The 18,842-nt window shown below is 36.9% G+C and overlaps 2 protein-coding genes across 2 annotated transcripts; both read left to right on the top strand.

The window, feature by feature from the left end:
- The first annotated feature begins 2,278 nt into the window (after positions 1-2,278).
- LOC149003397 (Protein prenylyltransferase superfamily protein) lies at positions 2,279-13,772 on the top strand. Its single transcript, XM_089136797.1, has 9 exons — positions 2,279-2,750; positions 3,954-4,018; positions 8,052-8,100; positions 8,244-8,338; positions 8,474-8,559; positions 8,667-8,726; positions 9,073-9,154; positions 12,740-12,853; positions 13,101-13,772. The coding sequence occupies exons 1-9, from the start codon at positions 2,564-2,566 to the stop codon at positions 13,263-13,265; spliced, it is 903 nt and encodes a 300-aa protein (XP_088992923.1). The 5' UTR covers positions 2,279-2,563; the 3' UTR covers positions 13,266-13,772.
- Positions 13,773-15,534: 1,762 nt separating this feature from the next.
- LOC149003396 (small ribosomal subunit protein eS1-like) lies at positions 15,535-18,232 on the top strand. Its single transcript, XM_089138103.1, is given in 8 exon segments — positions 15,535-15,630; positions 15,721-15,768; positions 15,871-15,976; positions 16,805-16,942; positions 17,049-17,234; positions 17,453-17,608; positions 17,610-17,654; positions 17,938-18,232. Coding segments are annotated over 8 exon segments (783 nt in total). The 5' UTR covers positions 15,535-15,619; the 3' UTR covers positions 18,031-18,232.
- Positions 18,233-18,842: the final 610 nt, after the last annotated feature.

Below are 18,842 nucleotides of genomic sequence, written 5' to 3'. Positions count from 1 at the left end.
GGATAGAGTGGTAAAACATCCTTAGGCAACCTTATTTATGATAAATTTCTGTGAACAAGACTTTCATTCCAGTAGATGGCATTTACATGTAGAGATCTTCCCCTTCCCTTTTTTCAGGATTTAGCTTGTAGCTGGGTCTTCTCTAGTTTATAGAACTGTACATGTGAGACCTGATAATCAAAAGAAGCTGCTCTTAGAGCTTGTTTCCCTGAAGGTTTGTGCGATCTTTTGCCCAATGCGTTTTGACTTTCTGGCAAATCCATCTGTGCACTGTTTATGTAGTTAACTGGGTGTCCTCTTGGTAATGGAGGATAAAGGTGCCAGGACTTCTACACACTCGAAACTGTAAGGAGAGGGAAGCTCATAACCACTTTATAACCAGTTTTATTTGAAGATATGCTCAAACAGATGATGTTCTAGTTGTCTACCACAGAGAGTAGTGAACTTATTTTATTTCAAGTTTCTCTACAAGTTAGAGTCAGAAGCAAAAGCAGATTTGTACAACCATGGAATCAGTTCAATAATACTGCAAGAAGTTCCTCATCTCAGATTATCTATAGTCGGAATGATTTCTTCAAACATAACCCAACAGCCACAAGAGTGAAATCACAAATGTCAATATGTATAACTGGTTCTGGTGTATATACTCCATTGGACCTCCTCCAGCAAATGAACACACCAGGATTTCTTCCTCTAATAGGTGGCATTAAAAGGATATCAGACTTAGTTTTAGTTGAAGCATCTGATCATAAATCTCATCTAGCATAGCTTCTGTGTGCTTCACAAACATGGGAACAAATAAGTCATTAGTCTCCTTATAATCATCATCCACATCAATGATAGTACTATTTTTGGGTGAAGTAGATAGGAGTGGCCTAGTTCTTCTGCTTGTGGAAGACATTCAGTACTTGGCCAATAGTTTTTTGGGTTTTTCTTTGAAATATGTTCCTAGAGGATCCAACGTAGTTGTGGGTCATCTCTCTTAGACGGTTATCTCGGTTTCGGGCACGAGATATTGGCCGACTTCCTCTAAGTGGTTGTTTGAGCTTTGCTCGGCTCCTCTCAAAAAACAGATACGAGTGACCTAGTTTCATGTTATAGATTGTTCAAAATGTATCAAACATTATCAAAAACATTTTTTTTTTTTGTCATTTTATTAAATTAAGAATGAAAAAAATAACACAAGAAAAAGGGGGAAAATTAAAAAACATCAACAAAAAATTATATTTGCAGAGCATAATTCTTTTCTTGTATCTCACACCCTGATATCATTCTTGACAGGACAACATTTTCTCTATAAAATAAAAAAGTATTTATTTATAAAACAATAGGTAACAAATACTATACTATGACGAGTCCGGATCATCTCCCCCGACAGCTGTTGACCATGAATTATAAGGGGGCCCACAAGGTTAGGGTGATGGAGTTTATTTTTTTAATAAATTTTTCTTTTTTTACTTGTGGGCCCTACATAATTTGTGGTTGTAATGCTGTCAAGGGAGCACAGAGTGCTTTCCATCAGGGAAAAATAATCCACACTCTATTATGATAGCCCAAGAACTTGGGAAAAAATCATTTTTTATGCACAACACTGCACATATATGCCAAATACCTGATTGAGAAAGCAAAAAAACTACAAGGCTATTTTAGACTTTTTAAATTTAAAATTCAAGCTTTAAATCTCTGTCTGTTATTTGGTATAAAAAGTACATTGCTGTGCACAGTAAAAGAGATTTTTTTTCCCCCGAGAACCTAGACTTTGGTTGGTACAAGGGTGAAACCATTGTTGATCCCAGGAGCCAACCCTCTTTTTCTCGTGGGACTCCATTGACGTAGAATTTGCTTATAGCATAGTGATAGAAGTCTCCTTTATAAAGATAGTAAGTTCATAGAAGCCATGGCTTGTAAGCACCAGTCACCCTGACTAGTTTTGATGATGCTATAAAAAACTAAAAATAAAAAGCCCCAAGTCACTATAGGCTTAATTTTTTTTTCTTGGTAAATCAATCACTACGGACTTAATAGTTACTACATCTACATAGGCATTGCAAAACTTGGCATTTCGACCATTGAGAGGGGTGTGGTGGTCATTGGCACAGAGGTACTCCTTCTGTATGAGGTCATTTTCGTCTTCTTGAATTGTGAATGATAAATTATAAATCATAAATCATAAATAAAACACAACATCTCATAAATAAACAAAACGTAACATAATTTCCCGGTTTGGTTCCGGTTCTTACTTATCAGTGGAAGGCCGTGTTGCCGTGGAGAAGCGATACCTCTCTGCGTTTCTCCGTTACGAATTTCAACCCTATTGAAGATCTGGTTTAACTATTGAAGTCATTTTCATCTCGTTTCGTTTAATCCTTGATTTAACAGAACCCCACAGTCCTTCCCGTGTCTCTCTCAACCAATAGATCCAGAGAGCTGGGAGAGCTAGGAAGCGTGGGTAGTGGGTGACTGAGCCAGCGAGCGAAGATATCAATTCCTTCGTCTTTTGCATTGGCTTCTTCAGACGAATCTTGTTGACTTCAGTGGTGCTGTTACTGTGAATTTTGCGAAGATGGTGGGGGCGGCGGAGGAGAAACAATTGAACAGGCTTGAAAACCAGGTTGACAATGGTGGAGGAGGTGCTTGGGAGTACCTTTCTCTCGTTCGAAAGCTTAAGGTTCGTCGTTCGGAAAAGGTTTTGAAGCACGGTTTGTCTGTTTTGAATGATCCAAAGAAGCGATCCAAGCTCGGCGGAGAAGGTGAGTTTTGTTCAATTTCATAGTCCTTAACTTCAGGTTTGATCTTGTCTACAATAATAGTACCTTACCGTTACGTTTCTAAATCTTTGAAATCTGTAATTGGCCATCAAATTAAACATGAATAATGAAAGGGTTGAAAATTTTGGATCTCTATCACTAATGGTCGTGCCGATATGGTTATTAACCGAAAATTTGCAAATTGCATTAGTTCTTCCCCCTTGTGAATACTTGAATCTAGGGAATTTCATTTTTCTACATGTCCTGCTACTCAACAGCGATTCCACGTTCCTTGTTATCTGGACTTATTGTACACCACAGCAAACATCAGTGAATCACTGGAGAGGACAGGATATATCCTTAATCAGCCGTGGGAGATTAATACTGTATCTTAGCTATTTTCTACTTTCGGGGTTATAGGTGAAGGATTCTCATCCTTCCTACCAAAGAGGAAATTGGTTTTATATTTAACCTGGTATGGCAGATTGTAAAGAGAAAGCTTGTGGAGAGGTTATTTCTTTATTTTTAGATGAGAGATGCTTGAACTAAATAGTTGAGAGTCTTATGAAGTTCAATAATCCAACTTATGCGTATGAGCAAAAGAATTAACAGATAAAATGACCGACGATAATACTGTATGCTTCTACGTTGTGAGTTATTGCAATTAACACCTATAAGCCTCCCCAGTGGTTAAGGTCCATTTTATGGTATATAAAACACATTTTGGTCCTAATTTATAAATCTAGTATACTGGAATAATGCCTTCTAATTTGTTTGCAACAATAGGACTAAAAAACTCTTATGATTTGGTAAACAGGCCACTGGTCATCATCCAAGATTTCAGTGCTCTCTCAATCTCACCATACCATTACCCACCCAAGCTCCTTTCTTTATTTTTCTTTTTTTCTTTTGGGGTGTTTCAATGTTGTATTCTTGTAGCATAGAGATGGCATAAGGTTTCTGTTTTCCGGAATTTACTTTTCTTATCAAGTTCTCAAATTCTTGTCAGTTGGGTTTGTTAATCTAAATAGTTCTCTTGTTTCTCTTGAATTGTAGAATTGTTATGTAAATGAATGTATAGTTAAGTGAGTGCAAGTGGTGATAGTGCATAAACAATTATTTTCTCCAAATTTGATGTGTACATGATTTCACACTAATTTCACGTCTTCTCTTATAACCCACATTTGTTTTCCTTAATAAATGTAGAGTGGACTCTTTATGAGCAGGTGGCTGTTGCTGCCATGGATTGCCAATGCCTCAATGTTGCAGAGGTAAATATCTATGTAGTTTTTATTTTCCTTATATGGATCAATCTCTCCAGTTGGATATCATATCTGAATTTGGTTTCAAATGCTTAATGAATGGTGGAATTTTCATCCCAATGGTTTCGAAGCACTCACACACTCTCTCTCTCTCTCTCTTACACAGTTGACATTCGGCGTGCATTGGTTTTATTATATGAATTTTGGTTTATGAGGCTACCTAGTCTCACTGGTTATAAGCTGCTGATTTATATGATTCTCCTTTTGTGACATGCTTTTTCACATTCAGTCAGATTTATTTGGTCGTTAGGTTACAGAGGAGTCATTTGGTACATTCAGTATTTGAGATATCTCCTGGTGGAGTAGCTTTTCGTATGAGTTGAGATATCTCCTGATGGAGTAGTCACTACTTACTAGCAAATTTTATGGAATGAGTTGTGATTGAGTTGCAGTAGTGTGCAGCCGATGTTATTGTTATCTTTCTTTGTCTCATGTCTCCTTTCCATCGTGCACTTCTTATGTTTTCTTTTCTTTATTTATCGATATATTTTTACTGGATCATGGTGTTCTGGGTGGTAGTTTACAGCCCAAAAAATCAGTTGATCCACTTCATCCTGTTTTCTCTCTTTTTAAGGGCTGAGGTGGGAGTGCCACTTGCCTAGGCTAGCCCATGGTTGCTGGCTGCAGAAGCACTTCCAGTTGAGAGTTCTTTACCTCAACTCCAATCATGATCACTTTCTTATTGGAGTTCCTTTGGCTTGGATTCAATAAAGTTGGATATTATGAGGCTATTCACAATTTTTCTTTGTTAGGGAGCTGTGGCTAGGACTGTTAGGTGGCTGGATCAGTTGCAAGGAATCTGGTTTACTGTCTTTAGTTCTTTCACTGCAAGGAATAAGGCAGCCTTGTTTCTACTCAGAGAACTGAGCATATTTTGAACTTTTCTTGAGCTGATTATAATTAAGAACGAGCACCCATTTAAAGTGTTCTAATTCCTACCTTTCTTCAAAATTCGAGTTTAAGTTTTTTCTTCAACACTGTAGGAATTGATGCATTGGATTGAATCCATTTAAATGCCCAGACTGAGAATCAGGTCCAAATATGTACTGGGTCAAGTGGGATATTTAGGCATTGAGTTCAGTTGATATTGTAATATTTTATTTTAATTGGGTGGATAAATTGCATAGGAATTAACTATTAGCGTCCTCATTTGTCCCCCCCCCAGTTAGAGTAGTTTTCCATATTGAGTTAGGTTTCTTAGTTTATACGTGACATAAGCACTTGTGATGGAGTAGCGATTGGAATGGAATGAATAGTAACTGAATTGCAGTGGGTGTGCAAGTGTGGTCTTTTGGACGACGATATCTTCCCTCTCTCTGTCTATTATCTCTACTGAAGTGCTACCTCTTCTTTTGCTTCCTTCCTCATAGTTCTTTTCTTTATTTATTGATATTATTCTTTGCCAGTTTGTGTTGTCTGGGCATTAGTTTGCAGCCCAAAAGAATCAAATTGATTTTCTTCATGCCATTTCTTTCTTACTGAGGATTTGAATGGGAGTTTCTCTAACCTAAGCAATGCTAAACCTAGGTTGCTGGTTGCAGAACCCCTTCCAGTTGAGAATTCCTCAATTGAACTCCAATCATGATCTACGACCACCGTTACTCCCAATTTCTGAATTTATTGTTCAATTATCAATTGCTTTTTGTAGTTCGTTCATCTTGGATTCAAGACGTTGGAGATGACAAACTTGCTTACAAATTTTTCTGAGATTTGAAGCCTCCAACAGGTGCTGGATCAATTCCAAGGAATCTGATTTACCGCCGAACGTTTCTCTGTAATGAAGAAGAAGACCGTGACTCTTTTTTAATTTGACACTATTTTTGTCCTCTTCCGAATGTATCTTTCCTTTATCTCAAACTCTGTTTCTATCCTTATTTCTTTTTAATTCCAGAATTCTCCATATTTACAAGTCCACCTCCACCTACATACAGTACATAACTAGTTCCTTTCTGTTGTTAATTTGAATTTCATTTAATTGCAAAGTGCAGCCTATTTTCATCTGAGCTGTGTAGTATCCAGGTGGGCCCATAATGAACCCCAACAGGATTTGGACCCAGGATTGTACTTCTCCTTTGTATTGTTGAGGCCCGAGGGGCGTAATATTGCCTCAGTGTAGGCTATGAATTAAACTGAAAGAAGATGCTGTGTTCCTTGACTTCAAGTGTACAAGAATTACCAATTAGTAGTTAACTGTTGTTAGATCTTGTATTGATTTCTTTGAAATTAATATAAAAGAGTGCAGGTGGATGAAACTCTGTCATTCACCAGTTACTGGGTAAAAATCTGTCATGTACCAGTTACCACCACACCTATGTTGATCCTCTGTAACAAGGTATAGTTGATCCTGTATGATAAGGACATGCCAATAGGAACTCCTATATGCATAGCAGTATTATGTGAGCCTCTCTCTCTCTCACGGATGACAGTTCTTTATATCCTGTTGCAGTTTAATTTTGGGTGAAGTCAGGTTAAAGTTAAATTAGTGCTGGTTCAAGTGAAACCAACCTGAGCTAGGTTTACCTCGTTGCCATTCCTTATGGTATCTCTTAAAAAGTAATAAACAAAGAATGATCTTTTATTGGTTATAGGAATGTCGTACAACCAACTATGATGTATGGTACAGAAACTTCATATAGATAAACTCAGTATAGCAGAAATGTGGATGTTAAGATGAATGAGTGGCAAAACTAAGAATGATAAGGTAAGGAATGATCAAATTAAAGTTGGTCTGGGAGTGGCTCCGAAAAATGGTAAGCTATGAGAAAGTTGATCGAGCTGGCGTGGCCATGTTTAACGGAGGCCCTTAAATGTCCCTATATGGAGAAGTAATTTAATTTAGATTGAAGGAATTAGAAGAACTATGCATAGACCTAAAATAACCTTTAGAGAAGTGGTGAGGAAGGGTATGGCTTTGGCCTTGTATCTAGTATGACTTCAAATAAAGCCAATTGGAAGGCAAACATCCATGTAACTGTTCCCATTTAGCTGGGACAAGGCTTGTAGTTGTTGTTGTTGATCTTTGTTAGTTATATTAATCATATAATGTTAGTCTGGCCTTAGTTTATTTAACCGTTGTATGGGAAACCTTTTACTTACCTTTTGATTTCCATGTTAATTTAATCTCACATAGTCATTCTTCAAGCTGTACTTATTCAACCATTGTATCAACTATCAAGTTTGGGTTGATTAGGTATTACCTTTATGACTAGCTTTATCAACATTTATATTGTTTTAATGTTTGAAGTGACAATCATTTTTGATAAACAGTGTCATCCAATAGATTGGTTTTGTTGGAAAGTACTGCCTGATTTAATTCGGCTGTGATGTAAATTGAAATCTCTTGGCATTCCAAGTTGCAATGTGTTTATTGTTCTGTTAATGTGGGATGGGTATCCCTTCCCTTTGTGTAAGGCTGTGTGCTTTTGATTGTGGAATCACAAAGGGGATAATATGGCTTAGTGCAAAACATACTGCTACCCTAAAATTCTGCTATCTGGCCACAGTTTGGAATGTTCTCTTTGTAGTTAGAGAGTTATGATGGATCCTTCCCTGGACCCTGATGTTAGGGGAGCCAGAACCATGCCACTGGGATGAATGTTAGATTTGTTACAGAGCACCATGTCAAGAATTGCTTCCCCAGCTGCACTTCAACCTCCTGAGTTCTTTTAAGTTTCTAGTCTACCTCATGAAAATGAGGATACTCTCTATGTTGGAGGTTTTTTTCTTTTTCTTTCCCTGTTAAACTCTTAATGTAGTCAGTAAATGGTGCCTCAGCTAGGCTGTGGTCAAGAATGTCACTGCATCATAACCTCAAAGTTTTTGATAGAGCTAAACCACCTCACGGAAGCAAGTATCACATCAATATTGTAATTTTTGCACTGAAACTAGTCCTCTTTCTGCTCACAGCTTATTTCTTAGTCCTGGAGCTGTTTTTTATTCAGCTGTTATGTTGATTCTCAACACTTTGGATAATCTTTTGCAGGATTGTGTAAAGGTTCTTCAGAAGAAATTTCCCAACAGTACAAGAGTTGGTGGGTTTACCAAATCTGTGTTTTGCGTGTGTGTGTGGGTATGCGTGTGTTATTTTGGCCCTAGTAAATGGGGGCATGACAGGAGTTGGTACGAGTGTGAATCTTTGTGTTGATGTATGGTTCTTGCTTTTCTGTAAACACAGGTAGGTTAGAAGGGATGTTGCTGGAAGCAAAAGAATCATGGTCAGATGCTGAGCAAGTTTACTCAAGCCTTCTAGAGGACAACCCACTTGATCAAGTAAATCATTAGCAGGATGTTCCTGAAATGATATATGTTTAGTAGTGTTGAATGTTATTGGTATCTCTTTTTTTTTTCCTCTCTGGAAAATGTGACGAGTAGAAACCTGAACTTTTTTTAAAAACTATTTTTTAGGTGATCCACAAGAGGAGAATTGCCATGGCAAAGGGACAGGGAAATATTTCTGTTGCCATTGAGTGGCTTAATAAATATCTTGAAATGTAAGTTCTTTGAATTTGTCTCGCCATATTCATACGAGATCAATCTACTTCAAACAATGCTAGAATGTACAAATGTGGCTGATATCTTGCTGTTTTTTTTTTGTTAGATTTATGGCAGACCATGATGCCTGGAGAGAACTTGCTGAAATATATGTTTCTCTACAGATGTAAGACATGTAAATCCTATGTCATCATAGAACACATAGCCCGTAACAATCATACTAAATTGTCTGCACCCACTGGTTACAAATGTTGTTGACCACAAAAATTGTGGATTTTGAACCTTAGATTGCTATTGCTGACAAGCTTGAAGGATGGCTTGTGGCAATTGCAACTGTGGTCCACTTTTAAAGTGGTGATGGTCACAACCAAATGAAACCTCTTGGTCCTCTCTTAGTGTGGTTTTTGAATCTTAGTCTTTTTTGTTCAAATGGAACTTTTTTAGTTTCTCATACTTATGTGTACTGAACAATATGAAACAATAGCACATCATTATTTTCTTTTCTTAATCAGGTATAAGCAAGCAGCTTTCTGTTATGAGGAGTTAATATTATGTCAATCAACTGTTCCCTTGTATCACTTGGCCTATGCTGATGTAAGTATTTTTATTTTCAATCATACAAATGACTTTTTATGGTGAGGGCTAATCATGGCATTGCTCTTTTTCTAGTCTCAAATATGAAAGTGTATTGGTAAGTTTGAAAAGATGGAACTCAACTTAGCTCTCTTCGGTGCGTTTTATATTTGTAATTGTGATTTATTATGAGAATCATTTAGGATGATAAAATTATAGAATATCAATAATGCTCACAGGTTACCATTTTTATGACGTTTTATATAATGAGAAAAAGGTTTGGTATGCTTATGATATAACCCTGAAATTTTTGTGGAAATCTATAGCTAATTTGAACAAAGATTCAAGACCATCCTCATCTCCAACCCCTACTCCCACTACTTTTGGACCATTTACGAACACGCATCATGGATTAGAATGATGAATAGCTTAAGTCACTACCTTGACAACCTTGTGACGGGTCATGTGAATGGGTTAATAGTTATACACATCACAATTTGAATAGGAAAACCATCACTTGGTTTGTAGATTGTATCATTGTAAATTGATTGCATGATGGATGCCTTGAATGGTATAGGTCTTACATGTCTGCAAAACCTGAAATGGGTTGGACATGTTTTACTGGAGCAACACCTGATAGTAACACACACCTACACATGGTAGCCAAGTGGAGAGCGCCCTAATATTTCTTAATTTTGTATAACCCCGGAACTTTGGTATTAATAATGTCATAGAAAGTTATATGAAAGATAAAAACAAACACAAGTTTATCAAAGAAGTCTCTAACAAAACTATACCAAACAGTTTATTGGAAGTTAAAAAAAAATGTACAATATGGTTCCCATTGTTGCTTCTGTACCGTGCACCAGATCTATTTTCATCATCTATCTTGATAGCTATCTCCAATCTTATCTGCTAATTTGTCTTCAATATGCTCCCCGTTGTTGCTTCTGTGCCATGCACCACATCTGCAAAATTCTCGATCCCATCATCGTCACTGTCTCAATTGATCTCTTCACATTAATCATTTAATCTTTCTCCTTAGCTTTTTCAAAAATCCACTCTGATGCCGCTTGCTTTTTAGTGAAGTTGTGGATGGCTCCAGACACAATCACAATCAAGACTTGTGTCCTGAAATCATACGTAGGCATCACCTTCAAAATGGGGAAACATTTCTTCAGCATGCCTGATGGCTTTTCAATTATGATTTTTAAGGACGAGTTTATTAAGTTGAATAGTTCTCTATGCCTTGTGGATGTCTACACTTAGAATCATGTTGATGATATCAGATATTCCTGAAAGGCGCCATATGTATCTACCACAGTCAACAGTGTAGTATTTCCCTACAAAGATTAATATTAAAATTTTTCAGCAGTTTCACTTGCAATAATTAGAATATAATACTAAAAGCACACCTAGTGGCAAATGGAGGAACCTCAAGCAAGGAGTACAAATAGCATGTCGTGATCATAGTTGGTAATCAAGTTTTTCACTTGGACTTAGTCTTCATTTAGAGTTGGAGAAAATGAAACCTAGTCGGGAGTCTACGAAAACTCATCCAGTTTTAAGAAATGACCTGACTAAGTCTGATTTTTATTGTCTTAGTACTTATTTCTAGTAATAAAATATTGGAAAGAACATCAGTTGGGTGTCATTCTCTTGCCATCATATAGGGTATTTCTGTTAAAATTAATGATCCCTTAATAAGCACCATTTGATGAATTTTTTAAATTCTTTGGTCCATGTTTTCGACTTGCAAGTTGGAGAGCTGACATGAGATATGGCCTCTTCAAGGTCATCAAGTACTTCTGTAAATATAGTAAAGATATTGATGTTTGTTTGGGAAATAAAAATCTCTCAGATGGTAAAATACAATGAAATATTAGGAGGAAAAGAAAGAATGAAAACATAAGTAAAATGAAAACCAGAACAGATATATGTTGAAACGTTGAATCCAGATCAAAGCATCTGGACCTGTTAATGTGCAGAAGATGACAAAAAGTCAGGGGGGAACAACTCAAATTTTTTCCCCTAAAATAAATGAAAGTTAGTCCATGTCCATGCTTTTGCTTCAGGATTAGTAGGGCAAACTAGATATTGAAGTTTGTCCATGTTAATGCTCTCCATGGTGATATATATTATAAACAGCTATAAATTTTGCACATCTGCGTATATTGATACTCCCATACGAAGAATTGCATAAGCTCTTCCTGGTACTTCAGTGGTGCTGGTTAGGATAATTCAAACAAGGAGATCAACTTAAACTCAGAGTCAAACTTGAAGGCTTGATTGAGATTTCAGATTCTTCTCTCCCACTGTTTAGTTGGTATGTACATTTGAGACTGGTAGTCTTAATTATGCAAGTCCAGTAATCCTCTCCAATATACAGACAGTTTAAATGCTCATATTGATCCCTGGATGCAGAAGGACTGTGAGGAAGCCTTGATGGCTTCAAGTTCTCATAACAGATGTATCCTGTTCAAAATATTTTCAGTTATTAACATAGGACTGATCTTATATGGCCAAACTCTGGTGAAGTGGTCTGGCACTAGGGCAGAATATGCAAGTCAAGTTTGATTGACATCCGACAACCAGATTCAAGGTTATGAAGTTCTTCATTTGTTATTGGGAGACAAAAGTCCATTCAGAATTTCTGAAATTGCTAGCTAGGTTTATAGTGTTTGGAACAGAATGGGTGAACCAATTTAATGATCAAGCAATATTCTGAATCCTTGCAATCAAAACCAAAAAACTGAGATTTATAGAATTGTACTTTAAACGGGAAACCAGAAATAAATCTGTTGAATGGTTTTAAAGCAGAATGAAACTAGAATTTCCAGGGGCTTCAAACAAAATCAAAAGAAGTGATAGAGAGAGCTATATCTGATTTTGATTTATTTTAGTTTATTGTAACTGTGAATTAGTTTTATAACATATAATATAAATCTGCCAAACAAAAACAAACACAATTTCCTTTGGTCATTGACTGAATCTGGAGCCCAAAAGTAAACTCCAATACATGTAAGTTATGTGATTTTTGCACTTTCACAACACACATTCCGTTAGATATTTAAGATGAATGGAAAATGGTATAAGCTTCAGAGATGGCCGCTTTATGACTCCAACCTGTGCACACTTGTGAAAGTTGTATTACAGCAGAAGGCACAGAGCAGTGGAAACTGGTATGATGCAGTTAAATCAATATTTCCACAATCTTTTAGCTTAGGTAAAAGAGAAAAAGAGCACCCTAATGCAGGAGGTTCCTGCTACTACAGTGCTGGGAAAGGCAAACTTATGCATCCTAATGCGATAAAGCATACGGATATGTTTGATTAATACTTACTGCCCCATCTGCCCATGGCATTCAGATTAACTGAATTCCTAAAATTTTTTTTTTTTCCTTGGAAATGTCCTCTAGAGTGAATCTGTTCAGTGTATGTGCCATTTTCAGTTCCCTTTTCAAGTCTCTAGTCATCCAGAAAGGCATACGAGCATCTGCTTTGAGTTATATGTTTACTTGTTTTTCAAGAATGCAATTGGATTTAGCCCCCCCCCCCCCCTTTTTTTTTTGGTTTTAACTGTTATCTTTTTAATTTTTGATTGAAGGTACTATACACACTTGGTGGGCTAGAAAATCTACAGACAGCTAAGAAATACTATGCCTCCACCGTAGATTTGACTGGGGGTAAGAACACCAGGGCACTTTATGGCATATGCTTGGTAAGACAACTCTCTTTTACACTTCCTGCCTGTCTTCCTCTCCCTAGTGCCCAATTGAGATAGCTCTTACCTGAAAGCGAAAGCACATCAAGTAGCTGTTGCTATTATTTAAGGAAATAGGCTATATGCTGATGTTGGATTTGCTCAATCATTAACACTTTTTGCTTCGCTTGTCGTCAATTTTGTTATGATTCCCGTTCATCAATAAAAAAAGCAATGGCTAAAAGTTGTTGGTTCAATTATTCAGTGTAGTGTTGCAATAGCTCAGTTGACTAAAGGGAGGAACAAGGAAGACAAAGAGGGCTCAGAGCTGCAATCTCTGGCTGCAACGGCCTTGGCGAAACATTACAAGGAAAAGGCTCCTGGGAAGCTACCTCTGCTTACTGCCACTCTTATAAACTTAAAGCTTTAATGCTGATTCATAGATTGGGAAATGCAGCAACATCAAAAAGAATCATGTTCTAGTTTACTAATTGAAGTGAATTGCTAGAAAGTTTAGTGTTTTTTCAAGTTTTGGTTTTGATGCCCCCTTCCCTTTCCCTGTTTAATTTTGTTTTGATCTTTATTAGCCTTTCCCAATACTTAGATGTTGGTTTCTTTTTCACGCAAAACATAAAAATCTGCATTGGTAATATATGTATGTGAATTCTTTTTCCGAGACAGTTCTGAGTTTGTGTTTTGTTGGGTTTCTCTCTCTGTCTCTCTCTGTTGTCTATGTCTGACCTTTTGTTGTACGCTCATTGCATCCTAAATGCTGTAAAATGGTTTTTGATTTCTTTTGGGAAAAATATGGAAATGATCAGGGTTCGCCTTGTGTTGCACAATCTTCTCCTACATTTTTAATATTAATTGATAATGGTCGATACAAAGATTTCAAAATTTTATTTCCATTTTGAGAAAAAATACTGGCACCCAACCGTGGTAACACAGGCATATTTTAAAAAAGGGAAATTAAGGCAAAGTTTTGCATCAGTTGCAGAAAATTGCTTTGCCATGGTAACATTTCATATTGACCCTTAATGAACTTGAAACTACTCATATGCAAGGTTTAAAGTATCGGTATCGAGTGTCGTATCGGTCAGGTGATTTGAAGAGATGTATCGCTCTGGTTAATGTATTTTAGTGTAATTTAATAGAGAAACGTATCGAGATGTATCATATTGGTTAGTGTAATTACACTTTAAATTCTTTTACTCATATGCCCGTTCATGACAAATAAATTGTTTTTTTTTTTGGCAAATAAATAAATTGTTCTTTCACCTTCTTTTATAATGGCAAAGGTGAAATTCAGCATCTGATTTAATTTGCTAGTTAAAACAACTCATGGTTGCAACCATTTTTATGATCTTTATATGGGTAACATTCTTTTATTTAATTTTTTTTCGGGGGGGGGGTGGTTTAAGATTTTAGGTGTAACATTCTTGTTCTTGAAGTTATTTTTCTTGATTTTGGATGAATAAACTATCAATATCAAAAATCGTAAGGGGATGAGAGGATTTCATCAAAAAACATCAAAGCAAAAGGATTTCAAGTCTAGTCCAAGTACCTAAAGTTGTAGGTCTGTTTCGTAAGGTTGTTTCCACCAAAAGTGGTAGATGGTATCTCCAGAAACCAAGTTGCCAACGAGGTCACAAAAAGAATTAAAGAAGCTCAAAATCCACAACTAATCCTAGCTAAGCCCATATGATCGTCTAGTATGGGGCCCAAATGGAAGACATGGTTTTTTTTCTATAGGAAATTAGGAATTAGAATAATGAGCAAGTGAAGAAAATGTGATATGTGTATTTTGAACTCCTACAATAGAGGATGTAGGTGGAGTTGGCAAGGACGTAATAAGGAAAGATTGAGTAGGAAGATAATTGTTAAGGATTTTCTATGGAGTGAAAGAATAGTAGGGAATATAGCATTTGAACCAAATCAAGGAATATCAGGAGATAATTTGGCTAGTGATCCGATAGAGGTTCTAGGCAAAGTAAGTTGTGACGGTACCTGAAGAGGTTTGAAGTCATATAGTACAATCATAGGAGATGGGGTGGAGGGTGGACTGACGTTGTTCGTGATTTAAAGGAGGAAGGGAAAAATGGGGGGGGGGGGGAGGCCAAGAAACATTACAAAAGAAAGTTGAGAAGGGGGGTGGGGATTCATAAGTTATAGACTAAGCGAGAATCATCATTGATTGTAAAGAATACCCAAAGGATGACAAGGATCAAGTCAAAAGTGACGAAGGAACTATTAGAGATCAAGAATTCAAGGCCGTAATTACAGAGAAACTACGGGGTTAGGGTTTGAGGAAGAGAAGCTTCCTACCAACTTTATAGAGATTCCAGGGGAGAGAGACCATGCAAATGGATTTAGTTAACTGTTAACCAAGAGAGAGTCTTGTTTGTAGAATATTTTCAGATTAACTTCAACAAGCTCACAGACAAATTACCATGAAGAAGTGATTAAATATAAAATTCAGATGTTGTATATTGAATGCAAATTTAGTTAAAAATCACAACTATCTCTAGTACAAGATCACAGCCATCAGATCGAAATTTTATAAAGTGGGCCCCCCAACTATGGTTATCATAGACTGTCCGCTAGGGTGATTTCCTTTGATGGGCATTTTTGTACTTTTACGAATGGATCCTTATATATATATCGTTTAACGAGTTTTTGCGATATTAGGGTGAGAGAGAGAGATTAGGGTTTTTCTAGGCCAACGGAGTCGACTGCGCACTCTGCTTGCGAAGGGGCCCTTTCTGAATCTCATCTTCGTCGACAATGGCGGTTGGGTACGTAGCTCGTTCTCTCTTTCTATACATGCTTCTCTTCTGTGATGTTTGTTCAGGGTTACTGATTTTGTTTTTATGCGGATTCTACAGGAAGAACAAGAGAATATCGAAGGGAAAGAAAGGAAGCAAGAAGAAGGCGTGAGTTGATTTTGCTTGAAACCTTTTAGAACGATGAATTGAGATCCTATTGTGATGGTTTTACATGCTGATTCTCATAAGTTTGTGATTCGTGTATTTCAGGGTTGATCCCTTCTCTAAGAAAGACTGGTATGATATCAAGGCACCATCGATCTTCAGCACTAGGAATGTTGGGAAGACCCTTGTTTCAAGGACGCAGGGTACCAAGGTCATGATTTTCTCCTCCTTTGTATCTTTTTAGTGATTGAGTAATTTACCATGCACTTTTTATAAAGTAATTTGAGTTTGGGTACCAGAAGTTGAACATAGATATCCACCATCATGGAGCTTACGTTACTGAATTTATGTACACGTTCATCGAAAGTCTAGCTACTATAAATCTTTAGATCCTATAATTAGTTACAGATACGAGCTTGTAATGAAGGAAATTTATGCAACTTACGGATTCCTTTCCTCTCTTGGGTCTTGCTGGAGAAAGGTGATTGATTCAAACCGTAGAAAGTCAGATTTGAATTAATATCTTTTTATTCTATGTAAAACCTGTTAATATATTGGACTTGCTGATACTTGGCTCAGGGTGCAGTTTGCTGATTTATTTTGGATCTATGATAAAAAAAAATTATTTTAAATTTTTTGGGGGTAAAGGAAGGTTTTTTTGTTTTGTTTTGGGGGGTGGGGGGTGGGGGTGGGTTTGTATTAGTAGCACCCTGCAACAGCTGATACTTACCTCATTTTCTGGGGATTCAATCTGTAACAGCTGAAGAACTCTGTTGGTATTTGATACTGTGGGAGGAGAAACCCACCCACTGTCCAGCATTTTGCTGTCCATAATTTCAGACTTGGATTAATTAAAAGAAGTGTCAACTACTTATTACCCCCAATAAATCTGTCATTTTGTTGGTTATGTTTACATTTTCTTCTGATCGATATTTTATGAAGAAAATAGCCAAACTCCTACTTGTCCATATGAAAATGTTTAATGTAAGTGTTTTTTTTTGATCGATCATAGCATTAAATTGATTTTGCTGTCTCACAGATTGCATCTGAAGGACTAAAACACAGAGTTTTTGAGGTCTGCCTTGCTGATCTTCAAGCTGACGAGGATCAGTCCTACCGAAAGATCCGACTGAGAGCTGAGGATGTGCAGGGGAAAAATGTCCTCACTAATTTTTGGGTAATTACTGGACGCTTTAAAATTTTCAAACTAAGTGTTCACCACTTATCCAAGTAGTTTTCGGAAAGTAATACACAAAGGTACTAATTTAGTTGAGATTGTTTAGGGAATGGATTTCACCACAGACAAGTTGAGGTCTCTAGTCCGTAAGTGGCAGACTTTGATTGAGGCGCATGTAGATGTGAAGACTACGGACAACTACACTTTGAGAATGTTTTGCATTGGATTTACCAAGAGGCGTCCAAACCAGGTCAAAAGGACGTGTTATGCTCAAACAAGCCAAATCCGTCAGGTTAAATTGATCCTTACTATTATTTTTCTCATTTTTTTTGGGTGTTCTGTTACATGTGTTATTATGGATTTTGTATTTTACATGTATTTACTGCATTGTAGCCTCTTTCTTGTGCTTATGCAATGCAAAGCAAAGGGTTTTCAAAGTTGATGTGGGTCGAACAAAGTACAGGTTGCACATCTGTAATGGTGACTTAACTTTTGGCCTTTTTGTTTCAGATTCGTCGTAAGATGAGAGAAATCATGGTAAACCAGGCCACCTCATGTGACTTGAAGGAATTGGTACAGAAGTTTATCCCAGAGATGATTGGGAAGGAGATTGAGAAGGCCACTTCCAGCATTTACCCTCTGCAGAATGTCTTTATCCGGAAAGTCAAAGATTCTGAAGGCCCCAAAGTTTGATCTTGGCAAGTTGATGGAGGCAAGGCTCCCATCCTTTTGAACTTATATTTTGCAAAAAGTTTGGCGAGACAGTAATGTTATTTTAAAATTTTTTTTTTGGGTTGTTTTTGATGATGGAAATCCCAACTCTGCTCCTAAAGGGCCTAATAGACTTACTCAGGAACGCATAGGGTTTAGTGCTTTATGCAACTGGATCAATGAACTTAGGGAGATGATTAAGGGATCACTTGGTGTTTGGTATGATAATGTATTGCTTTGAAATTGTGCTCAGTTATTGATTCCATTTGGGCTTCTGGTTTCAGGTTCATGGGGATTACTCGGAAGATGTTGGTATGAAGATTGACAGGCCGGCTGAGGAACCAGTAGTAGAGGAAACCGAAGTAGTTGGAGCATAGATGAAGGTTCAGCATATTTTTGCCTTGGTTTATCATCTTTAGTGAAATTTTAGTGGGTGTAATGTAATACATTTTCTATTTAGATACTTATTCAGGTAAAAGAATTTTGGTTTGGCTTAATGTAGACGGTGAAGGTAGATTGACTTTGAGAAAGATGAACATGTTTTCTTCCCCCTTAATACATTATCAATCGTTACAATCATTTCACCCTATTATGATATTATCCTTTTCGAGGTGATGGTTTTTGTGTTTTTGTTGGTTCTGTAACCTGGTTTATTGTGTAATACTAATTTATAAGATCTATAAATATATTGGGAATTTTGCAAACTGGTCATTTTGATTTGTACATCCGTGGTGTTATTCCAATTGGGAAAGCGGTTTTCCCATGGAGGAAGGAACATTGACAATTCTAGCAGAATTAGAAAGCTGGAGGAGAGGGGAATTAATACTTTTGTTACTCCTTTGGTGCCTTAAGTATTTCGTTTTCACATAATCTTTCCATAAATTTGTAAGTTTCTATCAAAATTTTATTCCAATTGGGTCGTTGCAACAGAAAAACCAACTCAGACCTTTCTCATCTCTAGCTGTTAGCACCAGTGCAACTTTATAGAGAAAGGGAACCACCCCCCCACTGCAACCCTGTGGCGACATGGTGATCAACTTTACTAGTAATAGGATTTTTTTCAAGGATCCCCTTGGGCTATTGAAAAATTAAACCATGGAAGAGAGAAAATCCTTCACCGGAAAGAAGAATGACCCTTTTAACTTGAAATGGTTCATGTCTCTGTTTGAATGAAAGCAAAGAAAGCTAA

Source organism: Hakea prostrata, chromosome 10, assembly GCF_041222555.1.
Source record: "Hakea prostrata isolate BN-2017 chromosome 10, UWA_Hpros_2, whole genome shotgun sequence".
NCBI classification, from domain to species: Eukaryota; Viridiplantae; Streptophyta; class Magnoliopsida; order Proteales; family Proteaceae; genus Hakea; species Hakea prostrata.
The sequence above is the reverse complement of the archived record's forward strand: the minus strand, read 5'-3'. Positions and strand labels throughout refer to the sequence as shown.